Genomic DNA, 17,591 nt, shown 5'->3' on the forward strand with positions numbered 1-17,591 from the left:
GAAAAGCGATTGACCAAGTGTATAGAGCTCCAAGGAGATTATGTTGAAAAATAAAAAAAAATTTACCCAAAAAAAATGGTTTTTATACTTCATTCTAAGGACCTATTGAACTACCCTCGTATTAATATAATATTCTATACTCCGTGTTATAAACGTAGATGCGGTACGGAGTATCAGGGTGCGGGAATTATATATCATAGTCCAGTAGCCAAGTCCGTCGTATCTGTGATTTAGTTTGTAAATTCTAGCTCTTAATCTAGTTTGCAAGTTTAACACATTATCTGTATGGTTTTTGCAATTATTTTTTGCCAAATGAAATAAACTGTCTCAGCAAAAGCTGCGCTAACAATAATATCAATCAGAAAGATCTTAGAATTGAGTGCGCAGGTGCGCAGTTGTCCTCGTCCTATACATGGAAAAGTGTGCGAGAGAGAAAGTTTGTCAAATTGACGTAAGTAAGAGGTTGTGTTCTTTTGTTGATCATCATACGAAAGATACACAAAATAAATATATAAACAGTATTTTCGGTACTTGTTTAAAAAATGTGTGAACGAATTAAAATTTCTTGCCACATTTGCAACTGCGTCTCCTTTATATAGAAAAATAAGATAAAAAAATACAGGTTAAATTTCTAAATCATTTTTATTAAAATTAAATGACAGTCAAAACAATAAAATATATTAGACGTTTATTGTACTTACAGTGAAGGTTTTAAAAAAACGAAGTGTATTTGCCTTGTTCGACGTGTAACTTCGTCTACAACCCAGAACTTGACACCTCATGGCTTAGAACACATTTCTGACATTTGCATCAAAAGAAACAAACAGAACCTCTCAACTTACGTCAATTTGACAAACATTCTCACTCGCACACTTTTCAATGTATAGGAAGAGGACGACTGCGCATCTGCGCACTCAAATCTAAGATATGCCTGTAATGTGCGTATCACTTACGGTAATGTTTCTATTGCCAGGTGGGGGAACGGAGTTAGCTCTCCTTATTATTCCTTCGTGGAAACACGGAAATAGGCATGCCATCTCAATTTGTCGTGTGGGTTGATATTACGGGAGGGGGGATTTCATGAGTGGGGAGAGCCGCCATCTTACGATGTCCCAGTTGATTATGCGCAAGAGCGTTTTTTTGCCGAAAAACTGTGCAAGAAAATATAAACATGTGGGTGCTGCCATGTTTGTTGCGGGACGCCAAAAGATGGCGGACTTCCCCCCTGATTGCATCAACCCTGGAATGGCGCGCCTAGTCCCGTGTTTCATATGTCCATGGCATCCATAATAGCTCAAGTAGTATGTTGCGCGCGAAGCTTAAAAATAAAAATTTAAATTGGAAAATAAATGTAACTAAATATAAATAATAATTTAGTTTTCTTATTTTACACAAATTTAATACCTTCTGCGATAAGAATAATATAAAAAATTAGAATTTAACCAAATTGTTCCGGATATTTCATGTCGGTTTTCTATTTTTGTATTGTATGAGTGTTTATGTTTCGCGTGAGTATTTTCTTTTCTTTCTCTTTCGTCTACAAGGTACCGTTCTTATCTTGTCAACGCTAATATACCTTTTCGCCGTTAGAAATATTGAGATGGTCAAGGTCAGTCTTCTTCTTATTGCGAAATTGCAAGGTGACAGTGTTGTGAAGGCAAACCTTGGCGACCGATAACTGACGTCACAAGAAGAGGTCCCTCGCTTTCGACAACAGGTGCCTCGTTACACGTGCTCGTACGATGTGTATCTCTCCGCCGCACAGTGGGGTATTTTGGATTTGTTCGTGCAAAAAATCGACGACTCGTCAATTTTCAACCGAATTGAACATTTTTTTTTAAATACTCGTGAATAAATTTACTGTCGGATGGATACGCCACTATTACAGTTTGAATCGTCAGTACGTCAAAAAACATCGACCAACGTCGGCAGTCGTCGGCCGATTTTTAGGCTATTCAGATGTGAGTAATATTTTGTAATTCGTACAAACAATGCTTCATGCCCATTGTTATTTATGTTTTCAACCATTACATTGCAAACCTTTCTATTCTCATTCTATTTTTTAAAATTATTAAAATAAACATAAAAACTGTAAGAAAAAAAAGATTTAAAATTGTATAAAATACTCTTTCGTTGATCTCTTCAGAATAAAAGTTTCTCGGTCGAATAATTTGAAAACTAAAGTATTAACGTTATGAACGTTTATTAACTATTATTTAAAACTTTTATTGCAAAATTAGAATGAGAATAGAAATGTTTGCACTTCATGGTTGAAAAAATAGATAGCAATGAGCATGAAGCATTGCTTGTACGAATTACCAAATATTACTGACATCTGAATAGTCTAAAATTCGGCCAACGACTGCCGACGTTGGTCGACGTTTTTCTGACGTACTGACGATTCAAGCCGTAATAGTGGCATACCATATCTATCTGACAGTAATTTATTCACGAGTCTTTTAAAAAAACAAAAATTCAATTCGGTTGACAATTGACGAGTCGTAGATTTTTTGCAAGAACAGATCCAAAATACCCCACTGTGCGCCAGTGCGTGCACAATGCTCTGCATCGATCGGTATACTATCACTGCTCATAATTGGTTTCACAGATTTACAGGTTTGCTATACCACGTGCTCCATTTTCATACTGGCAGGATTTTGTTTTTCTTGTTTTTCACTTAACTTTTATCATGTTTCGATTTTAATCGAATTTTGACTACCTAAATTTTCAGGTGATTTTACTGCTAGGCCGGCCTTCCGAGATATGTTTTGTACCATGTTGAAGGATGACGTCACACTTCCACCAGTTCAAAAGCTACATTAACTGAAAGCAAGCTTGACGGATGAACGTGCTCAACTTTTAATTAACATAAGTATCACGGGTGATAACTTTGAGCGAGCATGGGCAAAAATTATAGAGCGGTATGACAATGAACGTGCTCTTATTAACGCATACTTGGGGAAACTTTTCAGATTAGAACATGTCACTAAGGAACTTGCTTTGGGACTTCGTTCTCTTTTAAACGAAACTTGTGAAGTGATTGGTGGCATTAAGTCTATGAACGGACCAACGGAGCACTGGGATGATATTCTAGTTTATATAACAGTGAACCGTTTGGACCGCTCGTCCCGCAAGACTTGGGAAGAAAGAACGGGATCACTTCCCATTAATCGTTAATTTGAAACTTTAAGGACATTTTTAGTTTCAGGAATAAGCGCTTTGGAGGCAATTGAGTTTGGGGAAGGTTCCTAATTTAAGTATTCATCAACCGAAAGCCGAGGTAAAATGACAGGCGTCAAATCGGGTAAGAAGGGTGTCAACACACAAGCACAAGGTGCTTCGCTAAAAGAGGGTGGATGTCCGCTATGTACTGGTAAGCAATTTTTTTTTTGTTTTACCCTCTTTTTAGATCAAAGAATTCTGATCAGTGACGAGGACTAATTCGAAAGTGTGTGTTATGTTTTAATTGTCTGGGAAGCATTTGATTAGAGATTGTATTTCATCTAAGCGCTATCGAACCTGCTCCGGTTAGTATCAAATTATGTTCTATCGACCCTCTAGTGATGCTCCACGCTGTGAATCTGGAAATACAGCTGTGTCGTCCACATCTAATTTAAATGTAAATAGTACCGCGTTTACACCTTTCATGTCTACTGTCAATTCGCATGTTGCTCAAGGTCCTCTGTGACTAGATGGGTCCATAATTTTAGCCACATCACTCGTCTCCACTGAAGGATCAGACGGTAATTTATTTTTATCTCGAACACTTTTTGATTAAGGGGCTCAAGCGTCTTTTACTTCTGAGTCGCTCGCTCTGAGACTCAAGCTAAAAAAACTTCGTGCCGTCGTTACAGTAGGGGGCGTTGGTGATCAGCGTACAAAAACCTGTCGAGGTTTGGTAACTGTTAGGGTGACTTCACGTGTCGGCCCTAAGGCTAGTTTTTATGTACGGACTATTATTTTACAGATACTTACATCTTACTTAACCCCTAGTCGTATATCTACGAAGGATTGTCTCCACATTCAGGGTCTAGAATTGACGGATCAACTTGTCCGTTACAGTAGGGAGCGTCGGTGATCAGCGTACAAAAACCTGTAGAGGTTTGGTAACTGTTCGGGTGACTTCACGTGTCGGCCCTAAGGCTAGTTTCTACGTACAGACTATTATTTTACCGAAACTTACATCTTACTTATCCCCTAGTTATATATATATATATAAATATGGATAATTTGGCTCCAAATTTAGGAGCTAGAATTGGCGGATCCACTTGTCGATCAGGGTGGACCGATTCATTTGATTTTAGGTGCAGAAGTTTACTCACACGTCATAGAGGAAAGGGTACAAAAGGGTCCTTTTGGTACTCCTACTGCTCAGAATACATCGTTGGGCTGGATCTTGTCTAGTCTCTTTTCTTAGGAACCTTCTTTATATACTCGAATGATTGTTAGATTACAATGTACGGTTTATCACGAATTGTTTGATTTATTGCGTCGATTTGTTGTACAGGATGATCTTCGGACTGTATCTCCTAAGTTCACCCTTCATGTGGAGGAGTGTGAGAAACATTTTCTCTCCACTTATCAACGTTCAGAAGATGGTCGCTACGTTCTTCGACTTCCAATCACGGATCGGACGATGAATTTGGAAGATTCTCGTTCTGCTGCTTATAGAATGTTGATGAGTTTGGAGAGGCGTTTTCGACGAGATCCTATTCTGCATCAATCTTACAGAGTATACAGAAGTATGCTGTTTTAGGTGAAATGGAATTAGTGTCTAATCCTGATGAATTGATATCTACTCAGGGTTATTTTCTACCGCATCATTGCGTCATCAAGGAAACCAGTTCCAGTACAAAATTGAGACCGGCTTTCAATGCCTCACAGGGAACTGATTTGGGTATTTCTCTAAATGAGGTACTCCATTCAGGGCCCAAACTCCAAACGGAACTTCTAGACGTCATACTTCGTTGGAGATGCTACCCGATCGTCTTTACAGCGGGCATTGAGAAGATGTTTAGACGTATTTGGATTTATCCTGAAGAATGCACCTACCAAAAGATACTTTGGAAGTCACACCCTGACGAAGAGCTCAATACATACTGTCTAAAGACTGTAACTTTCGGTTTTGCTTCTGCACCTTACTTGGGGATCCGTACCTTACATCAGCTTACAGATGATGAAGGGAACAACTTTCCTTTAGCTACAGACATTCTGAGGAACGAAATTAATGTCAACGATTTTCTTTCCGGAGCCTACGAATTCGATACAACCATAGAGAAACGTCGCCAAGTAAGTTTGCTTCTCAAGGCGGGTGGTTTCATTTTGAGGAAATGGTTGTCGAACTGCGAGGATGTTCTGCAAGGAGTTTTAGAAGATTACAAAGAAAAGGCATCGTCTTATGAATTTACTCAAGAGACAATCCACAGGGCTCTCGGAATTCTATGACCTGTTTCGGATTGTTTGAAGTTTCAGGTTCAACTTCCTGAGGAATCTAGGATACCAACGAAAAGGAGCGTTTTCTCCGAAATATCACGCCTTTTTGATTCACTTGGATGGCTTGCCCCAGTCTCAATTAAAGCCAAAATTTCATGCAGAGTTTGTGGAAACTTAAAATAGATTGGGATCAGCCTCTGTCTGCTTATCACATTGTTATATGGAGAAAGTACAGGACTGAGATTCCTAAACTATCATCGCTCAGTAATCCCACGTTGGTTGGGATGTTCTTCGGACGTGTCTGTCTGCGAACTGCACGGTTTTGGAGATGCATCGGAGAAGGCCATCGGTGCAGTTGTCTATCTGAGGATCGTGCTTCCCTCGGATGAGATACGGGTCTCACTAGTTATAGCTAAGACTAAGGTTGCTCGCCTTAAGGAGACATCTTTGCCTCGTTTGGAACTTTGTGCGGCTATTCTGCTTGTTCGGCTGGCAGTTAATGTTCGTTCGGTCTTAAATCTTCCTACTGCGATGCCGAGTCATCTATGGTCGGACTCAGCAAATACTCTCGACTGGATACGAGGCCATCCTCTACGATGGATGACATATATTTCAAATCGGGTGTCGGAAATACAGACTGTCCTACCTGGCGCTGTATGGCATCGTGTTTCCGGGAAGGACAATCCAGCTGATTGTGCGGCTCCAGGAATTTTTCCTTTACGTTTGGAGAACCATTCTCTCTGGTGGACTGGACTCGGAGGTCGTTTGAAGCAGGCTGTAATGAATTTCGACGAACGATGCCCATATATCCTACCCAAAGACACTCTTCTCACCACTCTCATCGTTTGAAATGGGCATCAGGCCATGTTGCATGGAGGAGCGAAACTTACACTATAATATCTACGGAGACAGTATTGGATCATCACAGGACGTTGTATTGTAAAGAAGGTTTCGAGACGTTGCGTTGCTTGCGCTAGACATCGTGCAACCACTTGCACTCAACTCATGGGTCAAATACCTGATCATACAGTTACACGACCGTCTAGACAATTTGCTATAAGCGGCCTGGATTATGCTGGCTCGTTCGTTTTGCTACGGGAGTGGTCCATTTGAAGGCATGTTCGGCCTACACTTCATAGCGGATTACAAACGTTTTGCTGCTCGACGCGGCATAAGTACTTTTATGTACAGCGACTGCGGTACCAATTTTGTCAGGGCAGATAGGTAGCTCCGAACACTTTTCAATGAGACCTCTGCTGTCTAATGGACCATCAAACGCTATATTGCTGATAACGGAACTATGTGGCGTTTCACCCCTCCAGCCGCCTTGCACTTCGGAGAACTTCGAGAAGCAGATGTCCGTTCTGTACAACATCATCTTCGTCGAGTAGGCGGGGATGCTTGTCTGATTTTTAAGGAAATGACAACCTTCCTCACACAGGTGGACACTTGTCTCAATTCGCGACCGCTACAGACTCAGAGCGATGATCCGAATGATTTGGTACCGTTGACGCCGAGTCATTTATTGATCGTTTCTACAATCTTCACGGTTCCAGAACCTTCTCTCAACGACCTTAAGCCAAACGGATTACAACTCCGGCAGCTATCTACAAGGACTTAAAACTCGTCCGAAGTGGCAGAAGCCTGTGCCTTTAGTCAAGATCGACTCTCTCGTGCTTATATTGCACGACAACCTTCCTCCTACGAAGTGGGCTCTAAATCGTGCCATTGCTACACATCCGGATGCTGTCAGGTCCGTTACTTTACGTACTGCTACTGGGACTCTCGATATACCAATTGTGAAATTGTGTGTCTTACCAGTTCACCCTTCGGAGGTGGAACCTAGCTCATGAATTCTTTTTTTGTGACTGTAGTAAGTTATCATTTTTCGTGTTTCTTAATCATCGAAAGGGGGGGGGGGGTGTTCCGGATATTTCATATCGGTTTTTTATGTTTGTATTGTATGAGTGTTTATGATTCGCGTGAGTATTGTCTTCTCTTTCTCTTTCGTCTACAAGGTACCGTTCTTATCTTGTCAACGCTAATATACCTCTTCGCCGTTAGAAATATTGAGGTGGTCAGGGTCAGTCTGTAAATTCTAACGAAGCGCGCGAGTTTGAATGTTTACTCGTCTTCCTTTTATATAATTGTTTTGTTTATTGTAGCCTTTTGCTAGAAGGTAGGAACTTTAATACTCTTTTGTTAATAAATTATCACTCGTTTTTGGTGCTAAACAAATGAGGAAGTGACTCAGTGACCTTTCTTTTTACCTTTAGTCCTGATATCTCGTCTCGTAACATCAAGCACACTGCTTGACTGCTCTCACTTGCATCGCAGCAGTGTTGTCTGCGGTTTTCACCGCGTGGCGCTATCATCCAGATAACATTCTTAAATTTACCGACGGAAAGCTTATTACGGTTTTATGTAAAAAAATCAATCACTGGTTGAATTTTTTGAAAAACGAGCCATATTTAAATAGAAGAATTATTTATATGCTAAATTAATTTCAAATTTTTAACCAAACCGATGGGGAGATAATTAATGTCAAAGTTGACTACTTTAACATGTAGTTCACGAACAGTGCATAGGCACTCTCCACATTTTAATTTATAGTAATTAAGAGCTCTATTAGAGAAAATTAAAAAATGTCGGTATTAGTACCGCTTGAAAATACAAATTAAAAAAAAATATATAAAGTTTTTCCACCACGTAGTTTCATAGATAATTCAATAAAAAACATTTAAATTTTAGTCACTTTCATACTGATAAACGTAACAGTATCGCCTAGCAGAAACACTGTTCCCTCTCTTCAGCTTATCTGCTGTACCAAGCTATTCAAACGCAAAAAATAGTTGATCAGCGATGGTTAGGTTTAAATTGCGATGTTGCACGATCTACGCGGCTGCTGCTGGCATAGTAGTGGTAACTATACGTATACACACATACTACGAATTCTAAGCCAGGCGCACTGAAATCTTCACAATGCGGTTCCGTGAAATTTGTTCAATATAGCATGGCTTGACGGCGCCCCACGGAACTCTACTATTTGTACGGGGATGGTATTTGCATATAACCTTAACTGCTACTAAAAGAAGATGCACTGGAAGTCGCCTTCGGCCCATGTAAATGACAGGTATTTTATTTTGGAAAGTTTTTAACGGTACAAGAAAAAGTGTTGGGATTACTCCATGAGTTTTTAATGCAAATTTTAACGTAGAATCATTTCGGTTCCTGCGGTCCACCAGGGAGGCCAAATTCGAATTCGTCGAACATAATATCTCTTATAAATATAAGATGAAGTAACAAAATTTTGTAAACCAATTTTTGTAACTATTTACGTTTTATGGTCAATAAAAAGTCTTTTAAACAAAAAAGCTCAGTACGTCATTTGCCAAGTTCCTAGGAATTTACTTAAACGGCGCCGAATAGACAAATTTACCTGCGGAACTATTCGTTAGTCTATCGCAGTGGTCGGCAAACTTTTTTCTCAGCTTTCAGGTATGGTCAGGCCCGCCGTGACTTAATTTTTTCTACTACTATTCGGTCTATTCCTAGACCTCAGTGTGAGTGAGCTCACTCCAGCATAGGTGTTTTTAATTAATCGTGGATTTAATATTCTTCATAGGATTCTTTTCTAGCTGCTTTGTTGGTTTATGGCAAATTTGATTGGTTGAGAATCTAGATACGAACTTGATGTGTCAAATTAATTCATCAGTTTATTCAAATTCGACCTCCATGAAAAGGTATTCTAAGGAAGTTTAAAAACTGTTAATTTTTCAGCTAGCGATTTGAAAATAGCATAATCAGCATCTGCGATTTTTTCAATTCCAATGATTTATTACTTGCCAAAAAAAGTTAAATATTTGACGGAGTTTAATATCAAGAAACTTCCGCTTAATATTCAATTTAACCCTCCTCCATCCATGTGGGCCATACGTGACCCAGGTGATTTTTCCAGGTCGAATTTTATCGAGAAGAAACAAGTTGACTCTTTCAAAATAACTTTTTCAAAATAAGGCTTATCATAAGAGCGGAAAAATCGATGATAGAATTATCACCATTATTCGAGAATGAATGATGAAATGCTGTCACCGCTTGTGGTTTAACATGGCATTCATCCTTCAAATGAAGTAACAGACATGATAGCATTTTCATTCAGAAACAAATGCATTTTCAATAGGTAATAGGGAATGAAATCAAACTTAAAATTATTGAAACATTCATAATAATTATTTTACGTGTAAAAATTAACTTTCACATCTTTTTTACCATAAAGTATTTTATAAGTCGAAATGACATCGTTTCGACATCGATTTTTATATCTTCCAAATTCTGAAAAATTACGATAAATAAATTATTTTTAGAGCAAAATAATTGCAGTCGAAATCGATTTAAAATTCGACAATGATTTCGACTCGACGATGGTACGTCGGTGATGGCGTCGTTTCGACGTCGGAACGAAGATGCATTCCTAACTGGGAAGAACTTCCAGATTTTTGTCTAATTATGTCAATCTTTTAAAATGTTTAGAAATATCTTTAAACATCAACTGTTCTTTATAAATCAAAATGCAATAATTATATCTTCAAAATAGAAATAAAATTTGTTTAAAAAGTATAATTGCAAAATTTAAAGTTTAAATTTATCACTAAGAAATTGTGAACATTCATTTTCGAATTGTTTACCACTGAAAATTGTTAATATTTTACACTGAAATAATACTTTAATGAGATTTTGAAATTGAATAAAAGCGTTCATTTTAAAGAATATATTATTTTGAAGTTATTTTTGAATTGAACATTGTTTAGGAAGTCTCAATCGGGCTTTTACGTTAAAATATATCAATTATATCATTTTGAACAGAAAAAAAAATCATCTTGTAAAATCAATCACTGTTCAATTTTTAATACTCGAACTGCAGTTCAATTTTTAAATTTACTTTGATTTCCAAATTTTTTCCCGGTCGCGATTCTAGCTCATCATTGTATTTCTTGAAAGATTTTCTAAAAATCTCGTTCATAATTTTTTATTATAAGAATTGTATGTAAAAATTATACTATTTTTATAAAAAATATTTTTCTGCGATAAAATTGTCGCACTAAAAGTGCTTCGGAGAGATTTTTTCAACTATTCGGGGAATAAAATGAATATGTATAGATAGTCCAAGGTTTGTTTTCTTTATAAAACTTGGCTTACGTGTAATTTTTTCCAGTTGTTTTTACTATAGTACGATTTCGATTTGTATCTTTGGCCGAAGAAATCCGTTCTATTGTTTGACAAATATTCTTTATGAATCAATATTTTGCACAGAAAATTACCCTGCGTGATCTTTAATTATAATTTTATAAACGTGAAATAAACATATTTCAATGTTTTCTTTGAAAAGCACAATCCATTCGTGACAGGACGAAATCGGAAACAATAATAGTCAATTTATTCAGGAGCAAGCGCTTTGAACAAACATGTTCAGTTCTTTCGAGCACTCCTAATTTTTAATAGTCCTACTTTCAAATTAATCGGAATTTATACGATTTTAATCGTTTTAAAATAATGATTTACCTATTAAAAGACATTCATTTCTAATCCTGTAACCTAATACGATTTTAGTTTGTAACTAAATAATTTGAAATATTTCTATCTAAAATTAGCGAACCCCTTCAATTTAAAAATTCTTACATATTTAAATAGCTTAAAATTTTGAATTATACAATATACTGAAGACTAAAAATTTAAAATGTCTCAAATATTTTAGAAATCGTTGTTCTAGAGACTAAATAGCACTAATGCTTTTATTAAGAAATCACAACTAAAATGGTGAAAAGAAAAGTTTTCAAACGAGTTATAAAAAGCTTAAAAGAGGTCAAAGGTTTTAATGCTTAAATAAAATGTTTTAATTAATTTATATTTAAAAGAAAAAACCTGTGTATAGTTCAATTTAAATTCAGCTGAAAACGTTGAATTAAAATGCGTTGAATTCAAGATATATTTTAGAAAGAAAATTGAAAGCAGAGGATCGACTTTCAAAAGAAGCGATTAAGTAAGAAAGTGACTCGCTGGCTTGCGAATGAGCATGGAAAATGATGTGTTTTCACATTTTTAACGCTTAAATTGAAACTTTTTACTTTTTCGCGTTCTAACCATTTCGAATCCCAGAATATGTCATTTTTGACCTAAAACCTAAAAATTTTAACGAAAATTGTGAAAATTCAAACAATAAGTCTGTATTCTGAAAATGAGGCAAATTTTAAAGTTAAAATTCAAGTTCTTACACTGAAAGCTTAAAACTTTGAGAATCTTACAACTAATGTTTTGTAAATTGTATTCGTATCCTAAAAGAGTATAAATAGTTTTTAAAATTTTTAAATTTTCGAAACTTTACCTTTTTTTACATACCCAGAGGTCAAAAATGTCTACCCAATTATTTCGCATTATAATAACTTATTTTCGAAGAGAAAATCACTCCCGTTTAACACTGACTGAAATGCATTAGGAAAAAATCGCCAAGGCCCAGGAATAAAAATGGGATGTACAACGTATTTAAAAAATTTTAATTGAAATTATCTTTATAACATTTCATTCAAGAAAAATTTACACACATTTTTTATTAATAATGTAGGAAAATAATCGACAAGATTCAGGTGCTCAAATTTTAATTACAGAAAATTTTATGTACTTCTGTAGGGACGGCTGAAATCTCCCGAAAAATAAAATTCCCGACTTAGTAAAATTCTCTCTGTCCCGACTAATAAAATTCCCGAACAGTTTATAATATTACCGAATTTGAAAATTCCCATATAATAAAATTCCAGAAATAAAATGGTTTCTTAATCAATATTACTTATAGACGATTTTAACAACGGAACCTTTCGTTGGTCTGTCGGGCGGACCAGGTCAGGAAGTTAGCTTAACGATCAGCCGACTCACCTAATGTTTAAAGACATTTCCGTATATTAGACTAACTTTATTTCAATGAAAGGGAGTTTAAAGGAAAGGTACATTTGTATTTCAAATTGCGTTAGCTGTTAATTACTTTATATTATCCCTTTATTGTGTTTGAAATATGTACAACTTTTATTACTATATGGCAAAAATAAGTTTTATATAGTTGATGGAATTAATTTGAAGAATAGCGGATATAAGCGATAACTGAACAGAATTTTATATAATTTCCGAAACATTCCAGATATAATATAGAATTATCATTTTCTGCTTTTTAATTTGACAATGCAAATAACACTGCTTTTTATTAATCATTATAATTCTTCTCAATATGAAATAATCTGTTTTATTGGAGAAGTTGCTAATTTTTGCCTTTTTTATTTTTGACCAAATCTACTACACAGCCATTTATATTATAAAAAAATTATTATTATAGCCCTTAAATGATTATCTTTCGATTGGCGATATTCTGAAATGAGTTCTAGAATTTGTTTTGCAACTGCATATACATATTATAAAATGCTGCCTTGGCTTCTGAGGAAATATATTTAGCATTAAGAACTACATAAAGCTAGGGCAATAAATTCCAGGGTTATGTTTTATCGAGTACAAGCTACCACAGGGTTTTCATCGCTTATATATATACAGGGTGGACACGCTGGGGCTTACATACATGGCGCACTTGATGCTACCAGAATTGCACAAGAGCAGGGAAGAAGCCATTGTACAGGGGTATTTTAATATTTCGCGCCTTTAAAGTTGCGTTCGGATCGACCATTCGGTCAAGCCCGTGCATCTTCGCATCAAGTTTATCATAGTTTTCATGGTTGCGTTCGAAACTTCAAATGGATACAAGTGTCAAAAAATATAGGTTATGTTATGTAGTAATTACAAATAATAAAAGTGTTTCATTGATGATGAAGTGAGACCTGTGTACTGAGAAGTAAACGTCAATTATTTTCCGTGCCAATAACATTTTGGAATGTCTGCTGAGTGACAAATACTATAAAATAGTAATAATATTCTGCGATCCCAATGGGCGAAGAATGAATTGTGTTTAACGCTTCTTTGCGGCAAAAAGGTATGTTATGAATATATAGAATACGTATTTAGTAAAGTAAATAAAATATTACATGCGTAGACTTTAAATTGACATTATCTACATTTACTTATTGCGATTAGGACAAACACATGAATCCGAACATAATCTCGAAATAACGAAATAATTTAACAAACATGACTTATTAATGATTTTAATAAGTAACACTTTATTCCTGAAATTAATAACCGATTTCCATTGTTTTTTTCACAGATCGATCATAGATGAAATACGAGTACACATCAGGAAATGCAGATAGATTTTGTGCATTCCAGCTTGTTCATTTCAATGAACATCATTGAAAAATCATTACCTCTAGACCTTATCACAAAACTGGGGATTGAGCAGCCTAAAATTAATTCTAATTCAATCTGATGGTATAGGTGTATCAAAAAAATATCTCAAGGTAATTTGTCTTGTCTGAATTTTAATTAATAAAATATTTAGGGATTTTTTTGTATTTTACAAAATGTGTTCTCTAGATCTTATCCTAAAATTTTGTTTGATCAAATTAATCTAGATAAGATATTTTAGGCTAAAATTGTTATTCCATTTTTTAGAAATTATTCTATTTTCGAAATTGCTATCTCTGGATTTGATTTCCAAACTGGCATTCAATCAGCCTCGAAAATTAATTCTAATTCATTTTGATGGTATTAGGTTTATCAAAAATATATCTCGGAAAAATTCAACTTGCCTTAATTTTAATTAATAAAATATTCAGGGATTTTTTTGTATTTTAGAAAATCTTTTCTCTGGACCTCATCCTAAAATTTGGTTTAGTTAACCAATAAAATAAATTAGAGACTCGTTGGTGATAGAATTGTATCAGAAATAAATCTAGACAAGATCTTTTAGGCCAGAAATGTTATTCCAATTTTTTTAAAATTATTCTTTTTTCGAAAAATGCTATCTCTGGATCTGATTTCCAAACTTGGTATTCAATCAGCCTCAAAAATTAATTCTAATTCATTTTGACGGTATAGCTTTGCCCAAAAGATATCTTGAAGAAATTTAACTTGCTTGAATTTTAATTATTAAAATATTCAGGGATTTTTTTGTATTTTAGAAAATGTTTTCTCTGGACCTCATCCTAAAATTTGGTTTAGTTAACCAATAAAATAAATTAGAGATTCGTTGGTGATAGAATTGTATCAGAAATAAATCTAGACAAGATCTTTTAGGCCAGAAATGTTATTCCAATTTCTTTTTAAAATATTCTATTTTCGAAAAATGCTATCTCTGGATCTGATTTCCAAACTGGTATTCAATCAGCCTCAAAAATTAATTCTAATTTATTTTGATGGTATAGCTTTGTCAAATGATATCTTGAAGAAATGTAACTTGCTTGAATTTTAATTATTAAAATATTCAGGAATTTTTTTGTATTTTAGAAAATGTTTTATCTGGACCTCATCCTAAAATTTGGTTTAGTCAACCAATAAAATAAATTAGAGACTCGTTGGTGGTAGAATTGTATCAGAAATAAATCTAGACAAGATATTTTAGGCGAGAAATGTTATTTCAATTTTTGTTTAAATTTTTCTATTTTCGCAAAATGCTATCTATGGATCTGATTTCCAAACTGGCATTCAATCAGCCTCAAAAATTAATTCTCATTCATTTTGATGGTATAGGTTTATCAAAAATATATCTCGAAAAATTTCAACTTGCCTGAATTTTAATTAATAAAATATTGAGGGATTTTTTTGTATTTTAGAAAATGTTTTCTCTGAAACTCATTCTAAAATTTGGTTCAGTCAACCAAAAAATAAATTAGAGACTCGTGAGTGATAGAATTATATTAGAAATAAATTTAGACAAGATATTTTAGGCTAGAATTGTTATTCCATTTTTTTAGAAATGATTCTATTTTCGAAATTGCTATCTCTGGATCTGATCTCCAAACTGGCATTTAATCAGCCTCGAAAATTAATTCTAATTCATTTTGATGGCATAGGTTTATCAAAAAGATATCTCGAAGAAATTTAACTTGCTTGAATTTAAATTAATAAAATATTTAGAGATTTTTTTGTATTTCAGAAAATGCTTTCTCTGGACCTCATCCTAAAATTTGGTTTGACCAACCATTAAAATAAATTAGAGACTTGTTAGTGTAGCAGAAATAAATGCAGAACCGATATTTTGTGCCAGAATTTGTATTCCATTTTCTTCATAAGTTTTGCTATAATTATGTATTTTATCATTTCTAAATATTAAATTCATACATTATTGGTATCTTGTCAGAAAATACAAATCTTTTAGTGTAATTGAAATTTACTCGAAATGTTATTTTAGTGTATTTCATTGAGTTATCGTTTATTTCTGATACAAATCCATAACTAACAAGTCTCTAGTTTATTTTATTGGTTAACTAAACCAAATTTTAGGATGAGGTCCAGAGAAAACATTTTCTAAAATACAAAAAAATCCCTCAATATTTTATTGATTAAAATTCAGGCAAGTTAAATTTCTTCGAGATATCTTTTTGATAAAACTATGCCATCAAAATAAATTAGAATTAATTTTCGAGGCTGATTGAATGCCCGTTTGGAAATCAGATCCAGAGCTAGGAATTTTGAAAATAGAATAATTTCTAAAAAAATGGAATAACAACTCTAGCTTAAATTATCTTTTCTAAATTTATTTCTGATACAATTCTATCACAAACGAGTCTCTAATTTATTTTATTGGTTAACTAAACCAAATTTTAGGATGAGGTCCAGAGAAAACATTTGCTAAAATATAAAAAATCCCTAAATGTTTTATTAATTAAAATTCAGGCAAGTTCAATTTCTTCAAGATATCTTTTTGACGAAGCTATACCACCAAAATGAATTAGAATTAATTTTCGAGGCTGATTAAATGAAAATTTGGAAATCAGATCCAGAGATAGCATTTTTTTAAATAGAATAATAATTCTGGCCTAAAATATCTTGTCTAAATTTATATCTGAAACAATTCGATCACCAACGATTCTCTAATTTATTTTAGTGGTTGATCAAACCAAATTTTAGTATGAGATCCAGAGAAAATATTTTCTAAAATACAAAAAATGCCTAAATATTTTAATAACAAAAATTCAGATAAGATAAATTACCTTAAGATATTTTTTTGATACTTCTCTATACAATGAGATTGAACTAGAATTAATTTTAGGCTAACCAATCTCCAGTCTTGGGATAAGGTCTAGAGGTAATGATTTTTCAATGATGTTCATTGAAATGAACCAGCTGGAACGCACAAAATTTATCTGCATTTCCTGATGTGTACTCGTATTTCATCTATGATCGATCTGTGAAAAAAAAACAATGGAAATCGGTTATTAATTTCAGGAATAAAGTGTTACTTATTAAAATCATTAATAAGTCATGTTTGTTAAATTATTATTAAGTAATTATTGTTTAAATTATTACTGCCGAGACTGCCAGTAATAAATATACAAAACCACAAAACATTTCTTTGGTAAAGAATAATCAATCGAAAGTATAATAAACATGCCGGGCCGATCTGTCATTATTTCGAGGTTATGTTCGGATTCACCTTTTCACCCAAATCGCTGTAAGAAATTGTAGGTAATGTCAATTGAAAGTTTTCGTATGTAATATTTTATTTACATTATTTAAAACATATCCTGTCTACTTATAACATACCTTTTTTCATGTCGCAAATAAGCGTTAAACACAATTCACTATTCGCCCATTGGGATCGCAGAATATTATTACTATTTTATAGTATTTCTCACTCAGCAGACATTCCATAATGTTATTGGCACGGAAAATAATTGACGTTTACTTCTCAGTACACAGGTCTCACTTCATTATTAATTAAACACTTTTTTTCTTTGTAATTACTATGTAACAAAACCTATGTTGTTTTGATACTTGTATCCATTTGAAGTTTCGAATGCAACCATGGAAATTATGATAAACGTGACCCGAAGATGCACGGACTTGACCGAATGGCCGATCCGAATGCAATTTTAAAGGCGCGAAATATGAAAATATGCCTGTATAATGGCCTTATCCTTGCATGCGGGGCTCTACAAGGATGGACGAACCCCTTTCCCTAGCTTCTCGTGGGAACAACAATGACAACACCAAACATAGTTGTAGTAAGT

The 17,591-nt window shown here is 34.3% G+C and overlaps 2 protein-coding genes across 2 annotated transcripts in view; both read left to right on the forward strand.

Annotated features, from left to right (window-relative positions):
- LOC117179013 (beta carbonic anhydrase 1) overlaps nt 1-17,591 on the forward strand; it is a 544,277-nt gene that overhangs the window by 227,270 nt on the left and 299,416 nt on the right. The window lies entirely within an intron of this gene.
- On the forward strand, nt 4,762-5,445 carry LOC117178670. The gene has a single exon (XM_033370094.1). It carries the CDS (start codon nt 4,762-4,764, stop codon nt 5,443-5,445), a length of 684 nt encoding a protein of 227 aa, XP_033225985.1.

Source organism: Belonocnema kinseyi, chromosome 8 (genome assembly GCF_010883055.1).
Source record: "Belonocnema kinseyi isolate 2016_QV_RU_SX_M_011 chromosome 8, B_treatae_v1, whole genome shotgun sequence".
Classification (NCBI taxonomy): domain Eukaryota; kingdom Metazoa; phylum Arthropoda; class Insecta; order Hymenoptera; family Cynipidae; genus Belonocnema; species Belonocnema kinseyi.

Bases quoted from the DNA above. Each gene is read 5' to 3' on its own strand.
- LOC117178670 (XM_033370094.1), top strand. From the start codon at position 4,762: ATGGAATTAGTGTCTAATCCTGATGAATTGATATCTACTCAGGGTTAT.